The sequence below is a fragment of the Protomyctophum parallelum genome (assembly GCF_964188405.1).
Source record: "Protomyctophum parallelum genome assembly, chromosome: 1".
NCBI classification, from domain to species: Eukaryota; Metazoa; Chordata; class Actinopteri; order Myctophiformes; family Myctophidae; genus Protomyctophum; species Protomyctophum parallelum.
The window spans coordinates 95,306,886-95,329,421 of record NC_139697.1 but is presented as its reverse complement, the minus strand read 5'-3'; the positions used below and the strand labels follow the sequence as shown (position 1 = coordinate 95,329,421).

The following is a 22,536-nucleotide window of genomic DNA, read 5'->3' as shown; positions in this document are numbered from 1 at the left end:
CGATGAAATGGGTACAATTATACAACATTATACAACAGGTCGTTTCGAGGAAGCGATCTGATTGGTTGAAACAGCCTTCTAGCTGTGCTGCGAACGAGCATCACCGCACACCTAATCAAAACAAAGAATTCAGCTGGGTAGGTACCCTCACAAAAAACATGCAGTAATCCTGGTCACTAAACTGCCTCCCCCTGGCCAGCCTGATGGAGGGGAAAGGAACTGGTTGGAATAACGTGTTCCTTCCACGCGCTACGTCCAACCAGGGAAACTCCCCCCCTGTCAGGTGTAAAGGAGCAACTTGGACACTCAGGCATGAAGGAAGCATGAGTTCAAGTCCGTTGCTCTCCCCTTGTCCCCCATATATGGGGACTAGGTTGGTGGAGGGTGTGTAGAGCCCAGGATCACATTAGATGATTGACACAGGGGTGAAAAATGGGTTACAAAATAGTGGGATAAAAAATATATTAAAAAAAAAAAAGGAATCAGCTGCTCTGTTCTCCCAGAGCGCAGCATACTTGGTGGCTAGGCTAGCTAGTTTCTTGGGACATTTGTGGTCGTAGTGACTACATCTGTCATTAAACAAAGAGGTTTTTTTCAGCGATTTTCTTAGTTTTAAGGGTAACTGTTGTATAATTGCAATATTACACTGGAGGGGGTGGTTTAACGTCATGAACGCATGCCTGCGTTGCTTTCGGAAAACTCGCCCTGCCCCTCTAAACTAAACCATCAACTCTCGTGTAATATTGCTTAATTCAACACTGACCCGGTTGCTAGGCAACACCTTCATCACTCCCAGCACAAGGACGAGTGCGTGCGCACGCCATAGGGACCCATATGAAGTAGAATCTTCATCACTCCCAGCACAAGGACGCCCTATGGACCCATATGAAGTAGAGTCATTGTTGGCTGTTTTCTCTGGAAAGATGCGGCGCTGTCCGTGGTTTTGACCAATCACATCCGATGTTGGGATGTGATTTGTGATTTTTGATCGCATCGCTCCCGACATATTACCGTTTCTGGCGAAAGATAAACATTTTCCACTCCTGGCTAACATAAACTGCTGCTTATTCTCTCGATCTGCGAGGCTGGGAGACCCGAATGTAAATGGATGTAAACCCAGTCTTTTCCGTGGCTAACTACCCAAAATGACCACTAGGTCAGTGGTTCCCAAAGTGGGGGTCCGGGGACCCCCATGGGGTCCTTGAGGGAGTTTCAGGAGGTCCCCAGCTAAATGATAGTTTGGAACATACAGCATATACATTGGGGGTCTCAGAGATAGAAATGCCATTAAATGGGGGTCCAGTAGCCTATTGCATGTCAAACTGAGTGTCCTTGAAATTGAAATGGTTGAGAATCACTGCTAGAGCAGTAAAAATCTTCTCTTATGGGGGTCCCTGGCATATCTCTTCAAACGGGAGGTCCGCGGGGCTAATTAGTGTCAATTTGGGGTTTCCAAATTGGTGGCAGACGATGTGTTTTAAGAACAATGTGTCATGTTCACATTTCACAATGGCAGCGCTGTAAATGGTAAACGGTGCATTTATACAGAGCCTTTTATCCAAGGCGCTTTACATAGTGCATTACATTCACCCATTCACACACCGATTGCGGCGGAAGCCATGCAAGGCACCAACCAGCACATCGGGAGCAATTAGGGGTTCAGTGTCTTGCCCAAGGACACTTCGACATGTAGACAGGAGGAGGAGCCGGGATTCGAACCGCCAACCCACGGATCATTGGACGACCTGCTCTATACCTCCTGAGCCACAGTCGCCCCTGACATTCACTAGATGCTGTGTCACACTGATTGTGATAGCTGATACCGTTTACACTGTTTCAACTCTACTGGTGTTGCCGTTTGTGTTTGTGTCTGTTTGCCGTCAGAAATGGTGTCCAACAGGGCATCTGTCTCAAGGCCCAGGGTTGTTCATATCCATGACTGGTTGTTGTTTAAAGTGCTTTCTATGTTAAAGGGTTTTTTTGAGGTTTGGGTTGTGTAGTTACTTTGCCATGATGCAACTCCAAATGCGGACAAGAAATAAAAAATAACTGCTCCAAATTTTACTATTTGAAGACCTGGATCCGGATCCACGGATCCAGTCCGGGTTTTCTTCCCAATAAAATGGACAAATCAACAGGAATCTAACATTTTTATGAAAAAATAAAACCACATGAGTTTTGGTGATGCTCTATATTGTCTGAATCAACATTGTTTGTGTTTGTTTACGTGCTAAAAGAGTGACTTTGAGAGCTGTTTTAGCTACAATGTAAGGCAATGAGGAGCATATTTTGAATTATCAATTTCTAATCACTGGAGCAGTTATTTTTTATTTCTTGTCCACATTTGGAGTTGCATCATGGCAAAGTAACTACACAACCCAAACCTCAAAAAAAGTGGTCTTACCCTTTAAACTGTCAAAGCTTTCATAATGGTATTATCATAGCCATGACATCGTGTTGAAAATATAACTTTTCTATGCAGATCGTGTCGTTTCTTCATGCCAAATGTCAAATCAAATTTCAAATGAGCACGCGCGCGCACGCACGCACACACACACACACACACACACACACACACACACACACACACACACCAAATCCATTTAACTACATAACTCTACGACTCTCAGAGTAAGGTGATGCACATCGATCACACTCACAAAACACTGATTAGATTAGATGGGATTGGATTGGATTACATTATATTAGAGGAGATCAGATCGATATGCACATCACTATAAATTATTCTGTAAAACACAGTGATTATGCTAATTGTACATTCCCTCGTTCCCCTGCACTGTCCTCTACTGAACCTCTCTCTCCCATTCTCTCTCTCTCACTCGACAGTACGATCCATTTATCTTTCTATCTCTGTGTCTCTCATAGAAAAATTACATTGTACTGGATCAGCATCTAGTGAACCCCTCTTTTTCTCTCTCTCTCTCTCTCTCTCTCTCTCTCTCTCTCTCTCTCTCTCTGTTACATTATGTAATGTAAGAGCCTGCTAGGGAACACAGTAGCATGCAGAAGGCTGTATGTTGGTCTGTCACTCTTACGCAGTCAGAGGGGCTTATTGTCTGTATCAGCCGAGACCCGTGGGAGCCTATCCCCGTGTGCTAGACCTCTGAGAGATGGATGGCCAGCCACACCTACCATCAGCTCCCAGTACTTACAACAACACCTACCATCAGCTCCCAGTACTTACAACAACATCTACCATCAGCTCCCAGTACTTACAACAACACCTACCATCAGCTCCCAGTACTTACAACAACATCTACCATCAGCTCCCAGTACTTACAACAACACCTACCATCAGCTCCCAGTACTTACAACAACATCTACCATCAGCTCCCAGTACTTACAACAACACCTACCATCAGCTCCCAGTACTTACAACAACACCTACCATCAGCTCCCAGTACTTACAACAACATCTACCATCAGCTCCCAGTACTTAAGTTACAACAACATCTACCATCAGCTCCCAGTACTTAAGTTACAACAACATCTACCATCAGCTCCCAGTACTTACAACAACACCTACCATCAGCTCCCAGTACTTACAACAACACCTACCATCAGCTCCCAGTACTTACAACAACACCTACCATCAGCTCCCAGTACCTACAACAACACCTACCATCAGCTCCCAGTACTTACAACAACATCTACCATCAGCTCCCAGTACTTACAACATCTACCATCAGCTCCCAGTACTTACAACAACACCTACCATCAGCTCCCAGTACTTACAACTAGGGATGCACCGATCCGGCTTTTTGGCATTCGATACCGATTTCGATACATGGGGGTCCAGTATCTGCCGATACAGAGTACCGATCCGATACCCCCCACAAAGAAACGTAATAACCTATTAAGCTTTATGCCTCACTGTGTGGAGTCTGGAATCATTATTTTGTGTAAGGCAAGATCAAGGCTTGACTTAAACATTACTTTACCAACTTTGTAAAACAAAATGTAACAAACACAGATATAAATGCACTGAATTATTTATTAAATAACTGTGCAACAATTAGACCAGGTTAATGTGTGTGCAGGCTAGCCTGGCTGCATTCCACATGTTATACTGTCAATACTACACTGCTGTGTCACAGAGGAGGTAGAGTTGTTTTCATACTGTAATTACACATAATTATCGGATCGGATAATGGATCGGCCACCGATCCGATACCCGATCTAGAATTTTAGCCTGGATCGGCGCTGATCTCCGATACGAGTATCGGATCGGTGCATCCCTACTTACAACAACACCTACCATCAGCTCCCAGTACTTACAACAACACCTACCATCAGCTCCCAGTACTTACAACAACACCTACCATCAGCTCCCAGTACTTACAACAACACCTACCATCAGCTCCCAGTACTTATACAACACCTACCATCAGCTCCCAGTACTTATACAACACATACCATCAGCTCCCAGTACTTACAACAACACCTACCATCAGCTCCCAGTACTTATACAACATCTACCATCAGCTCCCAGTACTTATACAACACCTACCATCAGCTCCCAGTACTTATACAACACATACCATCAGCTCCCAGTACTTACAACAACATCTACCATCAGCTCCCAGTACTTACAACAACATCTACCATCAGCTCCCAGTACTTACAACAACACCTACCATCAGCTCCCAGTACTTACAACAACACCTACCATCAGCTCCCAGTACTTATACAACACCTACCATCAGCTCCCAGTACTTACAACAACACCTACTATCAGCTCCCAGTACTTATACAACATCTACCATCAGCTCCCAGTACTTACAACAACACCTACTATCAGCTCCCAGTACTTATACAACATCTACCATCAGCTCCCAGTACTTACAACAACACCTACCATCAGCTCCCAGTACTTATACAACATCTACCATCAGCTCCCAGTACTTACAACAACATCTACCATCAGCTCCCAGTACTTACAACAACACCTACTATCAGCTCCCAGTACTTATACAACATCTACCATCAGCTCCCAGTACTTACAACAACACCTACCATCAGCTCCCAGTACTTACAACAACACCTACCATCAGCTCCCAGTACTTACAACAACATCTACCATCAGCTCCCAGTACCTACAACAACAACTACCATCAGCTCCCAGTACTTACAACAACACCTACCATCAGCTCCCAGTACTTATACAACACCTACCATCAGCTCCCAGTACTTATACAACACATACCATCAGCTCCCAGTACTTATACAACATCTACCATCAGCTCCCAGTACTTATACAACACCTACCATCAGCTCCCAGTACTTATACAACACATACCATCAGCTCCCAGTACTTACAACAACACCTACCATCAGCTCCCAGTACTTATACAACATCTACCATCAGCTCCCAGTACTTATACAACACATACCATCAGCTCCCAGTACTTACAACAACATCTACCATCAGCTCCCAGTACTTACAACAACATCTACCATCAGCTCCCAGTACTTACAACAACACCTACCATCAGCTCCCAGTACTTACAACAACACCTACCATCAGCTCCCAGTACTTATACAACACCTACCATCAGCTCCCAGTACTTACAACAACACCTACTATCAGCTCCCAGTACTTATACAACATCTACCATCAGCTCCCAGTACTTACAACAACACCTACTATCAGCTCCCAGTACTTACAACAACACCTACCATCAGCTCCCAGTACTTATACAACATCTACCATCAGCTCCCAGTACTTACAACAACATCTACCATCAGCTCCCAGTACTTACAACAACACCTACTATCAGCTCCCAGTACTTATACAACATCTACCATCAGCTCCCAGTACTTACAACAACACCTACCATCAGCTCCCAGTACTTATACAACATCTACCATCAGCTCCCAGTACTTACAACAACACCTACCATCAGCTCCCAGTACTTACAACAACACCTACCATCAGCTCCCAGTACTTATACAACATCTACCATCAGCTCCCAGTACTTACAACAACATCTACCATCAGCTCCCAGTACTTATACAACACATACCATCAGCTCCCAGTACTTACAACAACACCTACCATCAGCTCCCAGTACTTACAACAACATCTACCATCAGCTCCCAGTACCTACAACAACACCTACCATCAGCTCCCAGTACTTACAACAACACCTACCATCAGCTCCCAGTACTTACAACAACATCTACCATCAGCTCCCAGTACTTACAACAACATCTACCATCAGCTCCCAGTACTTACAACAACACCTACCATCAGCTCCCAGTACTTACAACAACACCTACCATCAGCTCCCAGTATTTAAGTTACAACAACACCTACCATCAGCTCCCAGTACTTACAACAACACCTACCATCAGCTCCCAGTACTTATACAACACCTACCATCAGCTCCCAGTACTTATACAACACATACCATCAGCTCCCAGTACTTACAACAACACCTACCATCAGCTCCCAGTACTTATACAACACATACCATCAGCTCCCAGTACTTACAACAACATCTACCATCAGCTCCCAGTACTTACAACAACACCTACCATCAGCTCCCAGTACTTACAACAACACCTACCATCAGCTCCCAGTACTTATACAACACCTACCATCAGCTCCCAGTACTTACAACAACACCTACTATCAGCTCCCAGTACTTATACAACATCTACCATCAGCTCCCAGTACTTACAACAACACCTACTATCAGCTCCCAGTACTTACAACAACACCTACCATCAGCTCCCAGTACTTATACAACATCTACCATCAGCTCCCAGTACTTACAACGACATCTACCATCAGCTCCCAGTACTTACAACAACATCTACCATCAGCTCCCAGTACTTATACAACATCTACCATCAGCTCCCAGTACCTACAACAACACCTACCATCAGCTCCCAGTACTTATACAACATCTACCATCAGCTCCCAGTACTTACAACAACATCTACCATCAGCTCCCAGTACTTATACAACACATACCATCAGCTCCCAGTACTTATACAACATCTACCATCAGCTCCCAGTACTTACAACAACACCTACCATCAGCTCCCAGTACTTATACAACATCTACCATCAGCTCCCAGTACTTACAACAACATCTACCATCAGCTCCCAGTACTTACAACAACACCTACCATCAGCTCCCAGTACTTATACAACATCTACCATCAGCTCCCAGTACTTACAACAACATCTACCATCAGCTCCCAGTACTTATACAACACATACCATCAGCTCCCAGTACTTACAACAACATCTACCATCAGCTCCCAGTACTTACAACAACATCTACCATCAGCTCCCAGTACCTACAACAACACCTACCATCAGCTCCCAGTACTTACAACAACACCTACCATCAGCTCCCAGTACTTACAACAACATCTACCATCAGCTCCCAGTACTTACAACAACACCTACCATCAGCTCCCAGTACTTACAACAACACCTACCATCAGCTCCCAGTACTTACAACAACACCTACCATCAGCTCCCAGTACTTACAACAACACCTACCATCAGCTCCCAGTATTTAAGTTACAACAACACCTACCATCAGCTCCCAGTACTTACAACAACACCTACCATCAGCTCCCAGTACTTATACAACACCTACCATCAGCTCCCAGTACTTATACAACACATACCATCAGCTCCCAGTACTTACAACAACACCTACCATCAGCTCCCAGTACTTATACAACATCTACCATCAGCTCCCAGTACTTATACAACACATACCATCAGCTCCCAGTACTTACAACAACATCTACCATCAGCTCCCAGTACTTACAACAACACCTACCATCAGCTCCCAGTACTTACAACAACACCTACCATCAGCTCCCAGTACTTATACAACAACTACCATCAGCTCCCAGTACTTACAACAACACCTACTATCAGCTCCCAGTACTTATACAACATCTACCATCAGCTCCCAGTACTTACAACAACACCTACTATCAGCTCCCAGTACTTACAACAACACCTACCATCAGCTCCCAGTACTTATACAACATCTACCATCAGCTCCCAGTACTTACAACAACACCTACCATCAGCTCCCAGTACTTACAACAACACCTACCATCAGCTCCCAGTACTTACAACAACACCTACCATCAGCTCCCAGTACTTATACAACATCTACCATCAGCTCCCAGTACTTACAACAACATCTACCATCAGCTCCCAGTACTTATACAACACATACCATCAGCTCCCAGTACTTACAACAACACCTACCATCAGCTCCCAGTACTTACAACAACATCTACCATCAGCTCCCAGTACCTACAACAACACCTACCATCAGCTCCCAGTACTTACAACAACACCTACCATCAGCTCCCAGTACTTACAACAACATCTACCATCAGCTCCCAGTACTTACAACAACACCTACCATCAGCTCCCAGTACTTACAACAACACCTACCATCAGCTCCCAGTACTTACAACAACACCTACCATCAGCTCCCAGTACTTACAACAACACCTACCATCAGCTCCCAGTATTTAAGTTACAACAACACCTACCATCAGCTCCCAGTACTTACAACAACACCTACCATCAGCTCCCAGTACTTACAACAACACCTACCATCAGCTCCCAGTACTTACAACAACACCTACCATCAGCTCCCAGTACTTATACAACACATACCATCAGCTCCCAGTACTTATACAACACCTACCATCAGCTCCCAGTACTTACAACAACACCTACCATCAGCTCCCAGTACTTACAACAACACCTACCATCAGCTCCCAGTACTTATACAACACATACCATCAGCTCCCAGTACTTACAACAACACCTACCATCAGCTCCCAGTACTTATACAACACCTACCACCAGCTCCCAGTACTTACAACACCTACCATCAGCTACTAGTACTTACAACAACACCTACCATCAGCTCCCAGTACTTACAACAACACCTACCATCAGCTCCCAGTACTTACAACAACACCTACCATCAGCTCCCAGTACTTACAACAACACCTACCATCAGCTCCCAGTACTTACAACAACATCTACCATCAGCTCCCAGTACTTACAACAACACCTACCATCAGCTCCCAGTACTTACAACAACACCTACCATCAGCTCCCAGTACTTACAACAACACCTACCATCAGCTCCCAGTACTTACAACAACACCTACCATCAGCTCCCAGTACTTATACAACACATACCATCAGCTCCCAGTACTCATACAACACCTACCATCAGCTCCCAGTACTTACAACAACACCTACCATCAGCTCCCAGTACTTACAACAACACCTACCATCAGCTCCCAGTACTTACAACAACACCTACCATCAGCTCCCAGTACTTATACAACACCTACCATCAGCTCCCAGTACTTATACAACACATACCATCAGCTCCCAGTACTTATACAACATCTACCATCAGCTCCCAGTACTTACAACAACACCTACCATCAGCTCCCAGTACTTATACAACACATACCATCAGCTCCCAGTACTTATACAACACATACCATCAGCTCCCAGTACTTATACAACACATACCATCAGCTCCCAGTACTTACAACAACATCTACCATCAGCTCCCAGTACTTACAACAACACCTACCATCAGCTCCCAGTACTTACAACAACACCTACCATCAGCTCCCAGTACTTACAACAACACATACCATCAGCTCCCAGTACAGGATCCGAGATGAAGAACAAAGTACAAATGTCTGAAAATGACAGTTTTCTGAAAAAAATGTCAGTCGTTCTTCGATTTTTCAAAAATAGCAGACCTACAAGCTCATAGCACGCCACTCGGTGGCGCACTATGAGCTTGTAGGTCTGCTATTTTTCAATAGCCAAAGCATAACATAATGCTAACACCAAAAGGGGTTCCCGCCTCAAATGGGTTAAGTGCAGTACTTAAGTAAATGTACTTAGTTTGGTTCCACCGCTGCATTATGTGCAGTGGTTCCCAAACCTTTTCATGTCAAGGACCCCCAAATTGACACTAATCAGCCCCGCGGACCCCCATTTGAAAAGATATTCCAGGGACCCCCATAAGAGAAGAGCAGTGATTCTCAACCCGTTTAATTTCAAGGACCCCCCCCCCCCAGTTTAACATGCATATTAGTCTACAGACCCCCACATTTAATGGCATTTCTATCTCTGGGACCCCCAATTTATATTGTAAAATCAATGTTAATTTAACTCTGATAGTGTAGAAATGGAACCAAACGGGTCCGTTTGGTTCCATTTCTACACTATCAGAGTTACCGACCCAGAAGGGTCCATTTTGGTTTCCTATAACTATCATTTAGCCGGGGACCCCCTGGAACTCCCTCAAGGACCCCACTTTGGGAACCACTGCTATAGGGAACGGAGAAGAGCGGTCTCTCCTCTTCGTCCTCTCATTCTGCTCGTGGAGGAACGCTGTCACAATAATTCAATTGTGGTTTTAACCCGTTTAGACCTGAGGCCGATTCTAAAAGAAAAACAAATAAAAACACTTTTCTGAAAAAAAAAACCTACGTTTCTATGTCCGTGGTGCTCAGGCCTTTTTTCATGTTCAAGGACCCCCAGAATTATCTGTATTTGGCCACCGAGCCCCATTTGAAAATATGTCGTCTCACAGGGCCCCTATCCCCCTCTCTCCCCAGAAGCAAAGATTTGAGTTAAAAAACGTTTGCTCTGAAAGAATATATATATATTCAAAGATTTGCGCCACATTTCCATGATAAAAAAAAAAAAATAGCAGATCTACAAGCTATTTTTTCCAACAGCTGAAGTGTCAAATAATGGGTTTAACGTGGTTATAAAGCTATGCGGTGACACGGCGACGGCCTAACCGGTCTAAGCGGGTTAACGAGTCGGGGGCCTGTGCCGTCTCACTTCATTAGTCACAAAGGGCACACAGCTGTGTAATTACATTAGACTGGATTCACATCCAGCCGTGGAGGCATCGCGACAAACCGGCCGGGACTTTAATCCATTCTGGGCGGGAAACCACTTTTTGGTGTATCAAGCATTGTGCTATACTTTTTAGCTATTGAAAAATAGCAGATCTACAATTTACAATTTAGGCATTTAGCAGACGCTCTTGATCCAGAGCGACTAACATTTAAGCAAAAACAAAAGCATGTCATACATCACATATATATAAAAAGTAGTTATCATGAATCGTGTATAAACTTAAGAACGTAACAGTGGAGTATCTATGTCAGCTATACATACTACACTATATTAAAGGTATATTAAGTGATTTCACTCAAAAAACCTTAGGTTTCGTTTTTGGCTGTGGGACCCAGCCTTTCGTCCAATCAGGATAGAGAGTCAAAAACGAAACCTATGGTTTTTTGACCCCCAGGGGTTAACTGGGGACAGGGAGGAACTCCTTATATGGTCAGCACACTCTATAGTAGAGAGGATTATCACAACAAAACAAAAAAAAAGTGATATTTGAATTAAGTGAAATCACTGAATATACCTTTAAATATTATACAATATTCATGTGTACTATAAGGTGCTATGACTACATAAAATGCAATTCTATAGTGCTGTCTACGTAACAAGCTATGAGTCTGTCTAAAATACTATCTAAGTCGACATAAAATGCTATCTAAGGGGCTAGGCTAGGGCAAGTGCCTACAAGACCTACGAGCTTGTAGGTCTGCTATTTTTGAAAAATAGTGAAAATGTAGTGCAAATCTTTGAATATAATCTTAAGTTTCAGAGCAAACTTTATTTTTTAACTCAAATCTTTGCTTCTGGGGGGGGGGGGGGGTGTCCCTGGAACAACATATTTTCAGATGAGGGTCGCTGGCCTATTACATATATTCTTTGGGGGGGTCCTTGACATGAAAGTGTTTTGAGAACGACTGGCATGGAAACATGAGGGTTTTCCAAGAAAACTGTCAGGATTCAGAAGACATTTGTGGAATCGTCCTGGGGTCTGAATGGGTTAAAACATGCTGCTGACCCTTCTGGAAAGGACTGGGCGCTCAGCGGAGACCGCTCGCTCTTTGAACGGCCGCAGCAGGAACAAGTGAATTGTGGAGTTAAAGTCAACGTGTTTACTGCCAGCATTCATTCAGTCAGTCAGTCTGCAGTCCCTTTCCCTGACGCTTTACACAGATCAGGGCAGGTTGCAGGATAGGTACAGAACGTGAATCGGGCCAGTTATAGCGCCACCATGAGGCTGATTTGAAGATTTTCAACACACACACGGATGGACGGACGGACACACACACACACGGATGGACGGACACACACACACGGATGAACGGACAGACACGCACGGACGGACACACACACACACACACGGACGGACGGACGCATACACACACACACGGACGGAGACAATAATATAACAATGTGATATATCGGTATCGGACGATATGACCCTGCAAATAATTGCATATCGGTCATATTTTCAATATCGTGCATCTCTACGTTTTTTTCTAAACTAACATTTTATAATGGTATATATAATATATAATGGTGGTTCGGTTGGGACTGAACCGATGCCCAAATATGTAGTCAGTCGTCACAGATAAGATGGCATAGATGAGTGGTGTAATAAACTGGACACATGTAGTCGTGAAGACTTTTTTTCTCTTTTTTTGGTCAGTCTATGAATGAATTAGTAATGCAAATGAATTTTCTAGCTGGAGGAGACTAGACCGCCCCCTGCTCATTCTATCACATCGGTGAGCAGTGGGGAGCCATTACACAACAACAACAACACCTTGGAAAGTAATACTCTAAAAGATATTCAGACCTTTTATGTTTGTTGTTTGTTGCCAATCGCATTAACTGTGTCTGTCTGACTGTCTGACTGTGTGTGTGTGTGTGTGTGTGTGTGTGTGTGTGTGTGTGTGTGTGTGTGTGTGTGTGTGTGTGTGTGTGTGTGTGTGTGTGTGCGTGCGTGCGGCTGTGCACATGGCTGTTAATGGTGTAGACAAGGTACTGTATACTAGAGAGAGAGAGGGAGTAGGACGCATGCGAGCGAGCACACACACACACACACACACACACACACACACACCCTCACACACACACACACACACACACACACACACACACACAGGAAGAGAGGAAGACGGCAACATTTGTGTGCACATCATGTTACATTGACTCTCTCTCTCTCTCTCTCTCTCTCTCTCTCTCTCTCTCTCTAGGTGTGGATGTGTGGTGGTAGGATGGAGGACATCCCTTGCTCCAGGGTGGGTCACATCTACAGGAAGTACGTTCCATATAAGGTCCCTGGTGGAGTCAGCCTGGCACGGGTGAGTCTCAACACTGTGTGTGTGAGTGTCTATGTGACCAAGGGGTGAGTCTCAACACTGTGTGAGTGTCTACGTGACCAAGGGGTGAGTCTCAACACTGTGTGAGTGTCTATGTGACCAAGGGGTGAGTCTCAACACTGTGTGAGTGTCAATGTGACCAGGGGGTGAGTCTCAACACTGTGTGAGTGTCAATGTGACCAGGGGGTGAGTCTCAACACTGTGTGAGTGTCTATGTGACCAGGGGGTGAGTCTCAACACTGTGAGTGTCTATGTGACCAAGGGGTGAGTCTCAACACTGTGTGAGTGTCTATGTGACCAGGGGGTGAGTCTCAACACTGTGAGTGTCTATGTGACCAGGGGGTGAGTCTCAACACTGTGTGAGTGTCTATGTGACCAGGGGGTGAGTCTCAACACTGTGAGTGTCTATGTGACTAGGGGGTGAGTCTCAACACTGTGAGTGTCTATGTGACCAGGGGGTGAGTCTCAACACTGTGAGTGTCTATGTGACTAGGGGGTGAGTCTCAACACTGTGTGAGTGTCTATGTGACCAGGGGGTGAGTCTCAACACTGTGTGAGTGTCTATGTGACCAGGGGGTGAGTCTCAACACTGTGAGTGTCTATGTGACCAAGGGGTGAGTCTCAACACTGTGTGAGTGTCTATGTGACCAGGGGGTGAGTCTCAACACTGTGTGTGTCTATGTGACCAGGGGGTGAGTCTCAACACTGTGAGTGTCTATGTGACCAGGGGGTGAGTCTCAACACTGTGAGTGTCTGTGACTAGGGGGTGAGTCTCAACACTGTGAGTGTCTATGTGACCAAGGGGTGAGTCTCAACACTGTGAGTGTCTGTGACTAGGGGGTGAGTCTCAACACTGTGTGAGTGTCTATGTGACCAGGGGGTGAGTCTCAACACTGTGAGTGTCTGTGACTAGGGGGTGAGTCTCAACACTGTGAGTGTCTATGTGACCAAGGGGTGAGTCTCAACACTGTGAGTGTCTGTGACTAGGGGGTGAGTCTCAACACTGTGTGAGTGTCTATGTGACCAGGGGGTGAGTCTCAACACTGTGAGTGTCTGTGACTAGGGGGTGAGTCTCAACACTGTCTGTGTCTATGTTACCATGGGGTGAGTCTCAACACTGTGTGAGTGTCTGTGACTAGGGGGTGAGTCTCAACACTGTCTGTGTCTATGTGACTATGGGGGTGAGTCTCAACACTGTGTGTGTCTATCTTACCATGGAGGGTGTGTTTCAACACTGTGTGTATACTATATATATATATATATATATATATATATATATATATATATATATAGTATGTTGCCACAGGCAAGGTGGACATATTGATGGTCTATATATACTAAATGGTGCATTTATATAGCGCCTTTATCCAAGGCGCTTTACATAGATTGTCACGCACGCATACACAGAGACACACACATTCATACACCGTTGGAGGAGAAAACCATGCAAGGCACCAACCTGCACATCGGGAGCAATTAGGGGTTCTGGGTCTAGCTCAAGGACACTTCGACACGAACTCTGAGGGAGCTTGGGATGGAGCTGGGAACCTTGCAATTCCCATCCGTCCGCTCTCGGCCACTCCCATACTGTAATGTCACTTTGTCTGAAGGCCAATACATACATAGTCCTTGAGAAAAAATACTCTGCTTCGTTAACCCATTCTGACCGGGCACCCATTTTGGTGTTGGCATCATGTCATGCTTTAGCTATTGAAAAATAGCAGATCTACAAGCTCGTATCGCGCCACCGAGTGGCGCGATACGAGCTTGTAGGTCTGCTATTTTTGAAAAATCGAAGAACGACTGACATAGAAACATAGCTTTTTCAGAAAACTGTCATTTTCAAACATACATTTTTAGAATCTGATCTCAGGTCAGAATGGGTTTATCAGACCAGTGTGTGTCCAGTGGAAACCTCGTATGAATCTGATCTCAGGTCAGAATGGGTTAAGGACATCTGTATAGGTGCACGGTAGTTATGTCACCTCTCTTAATGCGAAGAAATGTCTGGACGCCAGAAGGAGTATATGTATTGTGCTTAACCCATTCTGACCTGAGATCAGATTCTAGAAATGTCAGTCGCTCTTCGATTTTTCAAAAATAGCAGACCTACAAGCTCGTATCGCGCCACTCGGTGGCGCGATATGAGCTTGTAGATCTGCTATTTTTCAATAGCTAAAGCATGACATGATGCCAACACCAAAATGGGTGCCCGTTCAGAATGGGTTAAAGGACCACTTCACCACTTTTCAACCCATCTTCATATAATAGGTCCTCACAAATAATCATGAAAAAATGGCGCAATTTTTTTCTACTCAGTCTGTGTCTCTTAGGAGGGCTGTGGGAAGTTCAGAAACCGTCTTCCAGTGACATCATCGATGGGGAATACGAGCTGATAGAAACTGCAGGCTTTCTAGTCCTGAAAAGTTGCAATGTGAAAATGGAAGCCATCGTTCTCACGTTCTCACAAATCTAAACAACTTGTTTAAAAAGAATCTGCCTAATGATGATGACACTGGAAGACAGTTTCTTAACTGCCCACAGCCCTCCTATGAGACACAGACTGAGTAGAAAAAAATCGTGCCATTTCTTTCATGATTATTAGTGAGGACCTATTACATGAAGATAGGTTGAAAAGTGGTGAAGTGGTCCTTTAAGTCTACAGTAAATACTTTAGGCGAAGGAGTGTTTTTTGTGCAAAATTAGTGCTTGCAATGGATTCAGAATCATGAAAACCCCCTAGTTTGACATGTCACATGCAACTTCAAGTATAAAGAAATTTGGAAAATGTTGCCTTATATTGGTTGTTCAATGGTACCCCAACTTTCAGCAGCCGTCACAAAGTTTCCCAAGGGAGTTGGGTTGGAACAAATTTATATGTGACAAATTTATGAACATATGTGACCCAGCCCAGCAGAAAGTGCCTCAACTCGCCAGAATGAAATGGTCGAAATAAAACTTTTTTTTTTTTATGTGATTTTCTTTTTTTTTTTCATATTAACACAGTTTGAATGTTGAAGAAGGTTTTCATTCGAACAGATTGTTCATTTGGGCAAATGAAATGTATACATTTATACGTCAAAGTGGGCTTGTTTTTTAACACTGTTTTGGAAGGCAGAGAAGCGCAGTTCCGAGATTTGCATGTTGTTTTCAATTGGTCCTAGAATCTCTTTGTCCTCAGGTTTCACGCTCTGATCACCGCCCATTAGCGTGCTTGTGTTTGTAAACACAGAAGTATTCTACATGGCTATAGTATAGTATGAGCATTTGGGTTATACTTTACAGAAAATAAACAAAACCACGTATAGCTACTCGCTGAAATACACTTCCCAGCTTGAGTCTTTCACCAACAAACAACAGGCTAGAAGCTAGCTAGCCTAGTTAGCTATTTCATTGAATGATACATCATATGAAAGCTTACATTCTGTACTTTAATAATCTGTAATCTGTAAAAATCGAGTTGAGGCACTTTCTGCTGGGCTGGGTCACATATCTGTGAAGAAAGCTAGTGGTAAACATTGTTTTTGCAGATTTGCCACACATTTAGCTACTTTTCCCTTATTAAAGCTCCACAATGCGTCGTGACTCGCAATGTGACACATTGTGAGCTTGTAGTTCTTTCAAAATATTTGTATATGATAACTTGATAAAAAAGATGAGTACTTTTACTTTTGGTACTTTAAGTACATTTTGATTCCAATACTTTTGTATACTTTCACTCAAGTAAATTTTTTATTCCGGACTTTTACTTGTAACAGAGTATTTCTATATTGCAGTATTACTATACCGGTAATACTTTTACCTAAGTAAAACAAAGAAGCGAGTGCTTTTTCCACCACTGCTGCTTTGAAATATGAGCTGGGATTATCTTGTTTTGTGCATCTTCCAACACTTACGTTCTGAATGAGAAATGTTCTAACCTTCTAAGACCTTTGCAGTGTGGGGCAAAGCTGTTCAATTTATGTCGGCGTCAGACGTGGCTCGCTCTGAACTCAGATGAATGTTGCATTGAGTTCGTGTTTGTCCTCCTTATTCTTTCATTATTCATTTTTATCCCACGGTTTTTTGCAACCCATCTTTTCACTGTGATCCTGGGCACTACACTTCCTCTGCCAACCTGGGGGGGGGGGGGGGGGGGGGGGGGGGGGGGCAGCGGACTGACCTCATGCTACCTTCTATGCATGAGGAGTCCAAGCTGCTTCTTTTCACCTGACGGCGGGGTCCACCGGTCTCCGTAGCGCGTGTCAAAAAATGTAATGCAGTCACGCAACGCAACCCGGGCAGTGGAGCCACCCTTCATTGATTAAAAAGGTAACATTCCCTGACGGTGACGGAGACGCGGCGCTGACGCGCCCGGTGGAGCCCCGGTGTCACAGGGGAGAGTTTCCCCGGCCGGACGTAGCGCGTGGAAGGAACACGTTATTCTGACCAGTTCCTTTCCCCTCCATCAGGCGCCCCGGCTGGCCAGGGGGAGGTAGTTTCAGAGACCAGGATTACGGCATGTTTTTGTGAGGGTACCTACCCTAGGGGACACGGGGAGAACATGCAAACTCCACACAGAAAGGCCTGGGCAGGAATGTGTTAACTTTTTCTGTGCCACCGGGTGGCAGCATACGCACACCTAAGGAACGCCACCCCACGTCGACTCTAACGCTACGACCCTTGTTTCCTTTCCTTATTCAGGAAGGTGGGGGCTTATATGTTATGAGCACAGTATCAGTCGCATTAGCTCAGACCCCTTAGCTAGCATTACAACCAGCTACATTTGCTCAGCCATGCGGTACAAACTCACAAATGATTTACGCCCAGGCCTCTAGGTGAGGAGGTGGCACTAATGCCAGAGAAATCCGCAAAATAAGCAGAGAAGAAGGTTCTCTTCTGCCCGAGCGGGAAATGATGTATTGGCCGGATCTGTAGTGTAGGTAGATCTCGAGGAAAGCACGGAATGTGTTAAAATGAAATAGTTTCTTTCTTCTAACACTGCCCCAATTACATGATACACTTGTGAAATTGTCAAAATATTATAAGACATTATAACAGCTGCCTCCAGTTCAGAACACAGCCCAGGTTATGGTTAATAATTGAGTAACAAGACAATCAATTAGTTATACAACTCTACATGCCACTGTGGGTTTGAAGATTTAACTGAACCCTCTAACACCCGCATTAATTTCTACTTGCAAAAAATAGATTTCAACCTTACTACTACTTTGTACTACTAGGACTGACACTAAAACATATGTTAAAAAAAAAAAAAAAAAAAATGGAAAATTGATGGAAAATTTATAATAATTATATAATAATATAATAAATTAATAATTTACATTTGGTGGATATCTTTCACAATAATTAATAAAACATGTTCTAGACATTCTAATGATCAGAAAAAAAACATATAGTACAATTATTCTACCTACTTTTATTAGGGTAAAGGTCAAAAGTCTTAGGTTAAAAAAATGTTCAAAATCGCACAGAGTCCAGACATTTTTAATTTGTGTGAATGTCAGCCTCTGTGGGGGGTATTTATATGCAAATATCATGACCAATGGCATTGCAATGAACATCACTGATGACGTTTAGGTGAAAAAAGAACAGAAAAAATAATAATCATTTAGTAATTAAATTAAATAAAATTGTTGCTAAAAAGCAACGCTGGGTCTTAGAGGGTTAACGTACATACTTCATCGCGGCATTGAAAATAGCTCTGAGCTTCATAAATATCTCCTGTATGTTATCCTCCAGGCTCCTAACTCTAACTCCTACCAGTTCTGAAACGCGTCCGCAGCTGTTGCAAAACACTACGCTCATATATCCATCCATCCATCCATCCATCTTCAACCGCTTATCCGTAGTCGGGTCGCGGGGGCAACAGCTCCACCAGAGAGCTCCAGACTTCCCTCTCCCGAGCAACATTAGTGACTTCCTCCTGGGGGATTCCGAGACGTTCCAAGGCCAGAGAGTCGATGTATTTCCTCCAACTGCGCCTTGGTCTGCCCCGGGGTCTCCTCCCAGTGGGACATGCGTCGAGGACCTCCCTAGGGAGGCGCCCGAGTGGCATCCTAACCAGATGCCCGAACCACCTCAGCTGGCTCCTTTCCAGGCGAAGGAGCAGCGGTTCTACTCCGAGTCTCTCTCGTGTGACTGAACTTCTCACCCTATCTCTAAGGGAGATGCCAGCCACCCGTCGAAGAAAACTCATATATTTTTTTACCCTTCACTTTAGTCGGCAAGTGCAGATTATGAATGAATCACGTTGATTCGTTGTGACGCACATCTTCAGTTTGTTTTTGGTCTGGAGCCACTAAGCCGCAAGAGAATGGAAAAGGGCTCGCAACTCACTGTTAACCAATTCAACCAAGAGAATGGAAAAGGGCTCGCAACTCACTGTTAACCAATTAACAAGAGAATGGAAAAGGGCTCGCAACTCACTGTTAACCAATTCAACCAAGAGAATGGAAAAGGGCTCGCAACTCACTGTTAACCAATTCAACCAAGAGAATGGAAAAGGGCTCGCAACTCACTGTTAACCAATTCAGGAGAATGGAAAAGGGCTCGCAACTCACTGTTAACCAATTCAACCAAGAGAATGGAAAAGGGCTCGCAACTCACTGTTAACCAATTCAGGAGAATGGAAAAGGGCTCGCAACTCACTGTTAACCAATTAACAAGAGAATGGAAAAGGGCTCGCAACTCACTGTTAACCAATTCAGGAGAATGGAAAAGGGCTCGCAACTCACTGTTAACCAATTCAGGAGAATGGAAAAGGGCTCGCAACTCACTGTTAACCAATTCAGGAGAATGGAAAAGGGCTCGCAACTCACTGTTAACCAATTCAAGAGAATGGAAAAGGGCTCGCAACTCACTGTTAACCAATTCAGGAGAATGGAAAAGGGCTCGCAACTCACTGTTAACCAATTCAGGAGAATGGAAAAGGGCTCGCAACTCACTGTTAACCAATTCAACCAAGAGAATGGAAAAGGGCTCGCAACTCACTGTTAACCAATTCAGGAGAATGGAAAAGGGCTCGCAACTCACTGTTAACCAATTCAAGAGAATGGAAAAGGGCTCGCAACTCACTGTTAACCAATTCAAGAGAATGGAAAAGGGCTCGCAACTCACTGTTAACCAATTCAGGAGAATGGAAAAGGGCTCGCAACTCACTGTTAACCAATTCAGGAGAATGGAAAAGGGCTCGCAACTCACTGTTAACCAATTCAACCAAGAGAATGGAAAAGGGCTCGCAACTCACTGTTAACCAATTCAGGAGAATGGAAAAGGGCTCGCAACTCACTGTTAACCAATTCAAGAGAATGGAAAAGGGCTCGCAACTCACTGTTAACCAATTCAGGAGAATGGAAAAGGGCTCGCAACTCACTGTTAACCAATTCAGGAGAATGGAAAAGGGCTCGCAACTCACTGTTAACCAATTCAGGAGAATGGAAAAGGGCTCGCAACTCACTGTTAACCAATTCAGGAGAATGGAAAAGGGCTCGCAACTCACTGTTAACCAATTCAGGAGAATGGAAAAGGGCTCGCAACTCACTGTTAACCAATTCAGGAGAATGGAAAAGGGCTCGCAACTCACTGTTAACCAATTCAGGAGAATGGAAAAGGGCTCGCAACTCACTGTTAACCAATTCAGGAGAATGGAAAAGGGCTCGCAACTCACTGTTAACCAATTCAGGAGAATGGAAAAGGGCTCGCAACTCACTGTTAACCAATTCAAGAGAATGGAAAAGGGCTCGCAACTCACTGTTAACCAATTCAGGAGAATGGAAAAGGGCTCGCAACTCACTGTTAACCAATTCAGGAGAATGGAAAAGGGCTCGCAACTCACTGTTAACCAATTCAACCAAGAGAATGGAAAAGGGCTCGCAACTCACTGTTAACCAATTCAGGAGAATGGAAAAGGGCTCGCAACTCACTGTTAACCAATTCAAGAGAATGGAAAAGGGCTCGCAACTCACTGTTAACCAATTCAAGAGAATGGAAAAGGGCTCGCAACTCACTGTTAACCAATTCAGGAGAATGGAAAAGGGCTCGCAACTCACTGTTAACCAATTCAGGAGAATGGAAAAGGGCTCGCAACTCACTGTTAACCAATTCAACCAAGAGAATGGAAAAGGGCTCGCAACTCACTGTTAACCAATTCAGGAGAATGGAAAAGGGCTCGCAACTCACTGTTAACCAATTCAAGAGAATGGAAAAGGGCTCGCAACTCACTGTTAACCAATTCAGGAGAATGGAAAAGGGCTCGCAACTCACTGTTAACCAATTCAGGAGAATGGAAAAGGGCTCGCAACTCACTGTTAACCAATTCAGGAGAATGGAAAAGGGCTCGCAACTCACTGTTAACCAATTCAAGAGAATGGAAAAGGGCTCGCAACTCACTGTTAACCAATTCAGGAGAATGGAAAAGGGCTCGCAACTCACTGTTAACCAATTCAGGAGAATGGAAAAGGGCTCGCAACTCACTGTTAACCAATTCAACCAAGAGAATGGAAAAGGGCTCGCAACTCACTGTTAACCAATTCAGGAGAATGGAAAAGGGCTCGCAACTCACTGTTAACCAATTCAAGAGAATGGAAAAGGGCTCGCAACTCACTGTTAACCAATTCAAGAGAATGGAAAAGGGCTCGCAACTCACTGTTAACCAATTCAGGAGAATGGAAAAGGGCTCGCAACTCACTGTTAACCAATTCAGGAGAATGGAAAAGGGCTCGCAACTCACTGTTAACCAATTCAACCAAGAGAATGGAAAAGGGCTCGCAACTCACTGTTAACCAATTCAGGAGAATGGAAAAGGGCTCGCAACTCACTGTTAACCAATTCAAGAGAATGGAAAAGGGCTCGCAACTCACTGTTAACCAATTCAGGAGAATGGAAAAGGGCTCGCAACTCACTGTTAACCAATTCAGGAGAATGGAAAAGGGCTCGCAACTCACTGTTAACCAATTCAGGAGAATGGAAAAGGGCTCGCAACTCACTGTTAACCAATTCAGGAGAATGGAAAAGGGCTCGCAACTCACTGTTAACCAATTCAGGAGAATGGAAAAGGGCTCGCAACTCACTGTTAACCAATTCAGGAGAATGGAAAAGGGCTCGCAACTCACTGTTAACCAATTCAGGAGAATGGAAAAGGGCTCGCAACTCACTGTTAACCAATTCAGGAGAATGGAAAAGGGCTCGCAACTCACTGTTAACCAA

General features: G+C 44.3%; 1 protein-coding gene across 1 annotated transcript in view; it reads left to right on the top strand.

Annotated features, from left to right (window-relative positions):
- The window catches only part of galnt10 (UDP-N-acetyl-alpha-D-galactosamine:polypeptide N-acetylgalactosaminyltransferase 10 (GalNAc-T10)), a 138,546-nt gene that overhangs the window by 93,694 nt on the left and 22,316 nt on the right, over positions 1–22,536 (top strand). The window contains exon 8 of the mRNA XM_083767000.1: positions 13,204–13,311. Coding sequence (XP_083623126.1) covers positions 13,204–13,311 — 108 coding nt within the window. The remainder of the gene's footprint in view (positions 1–13,203; positions 13,312–22,536) is intronic.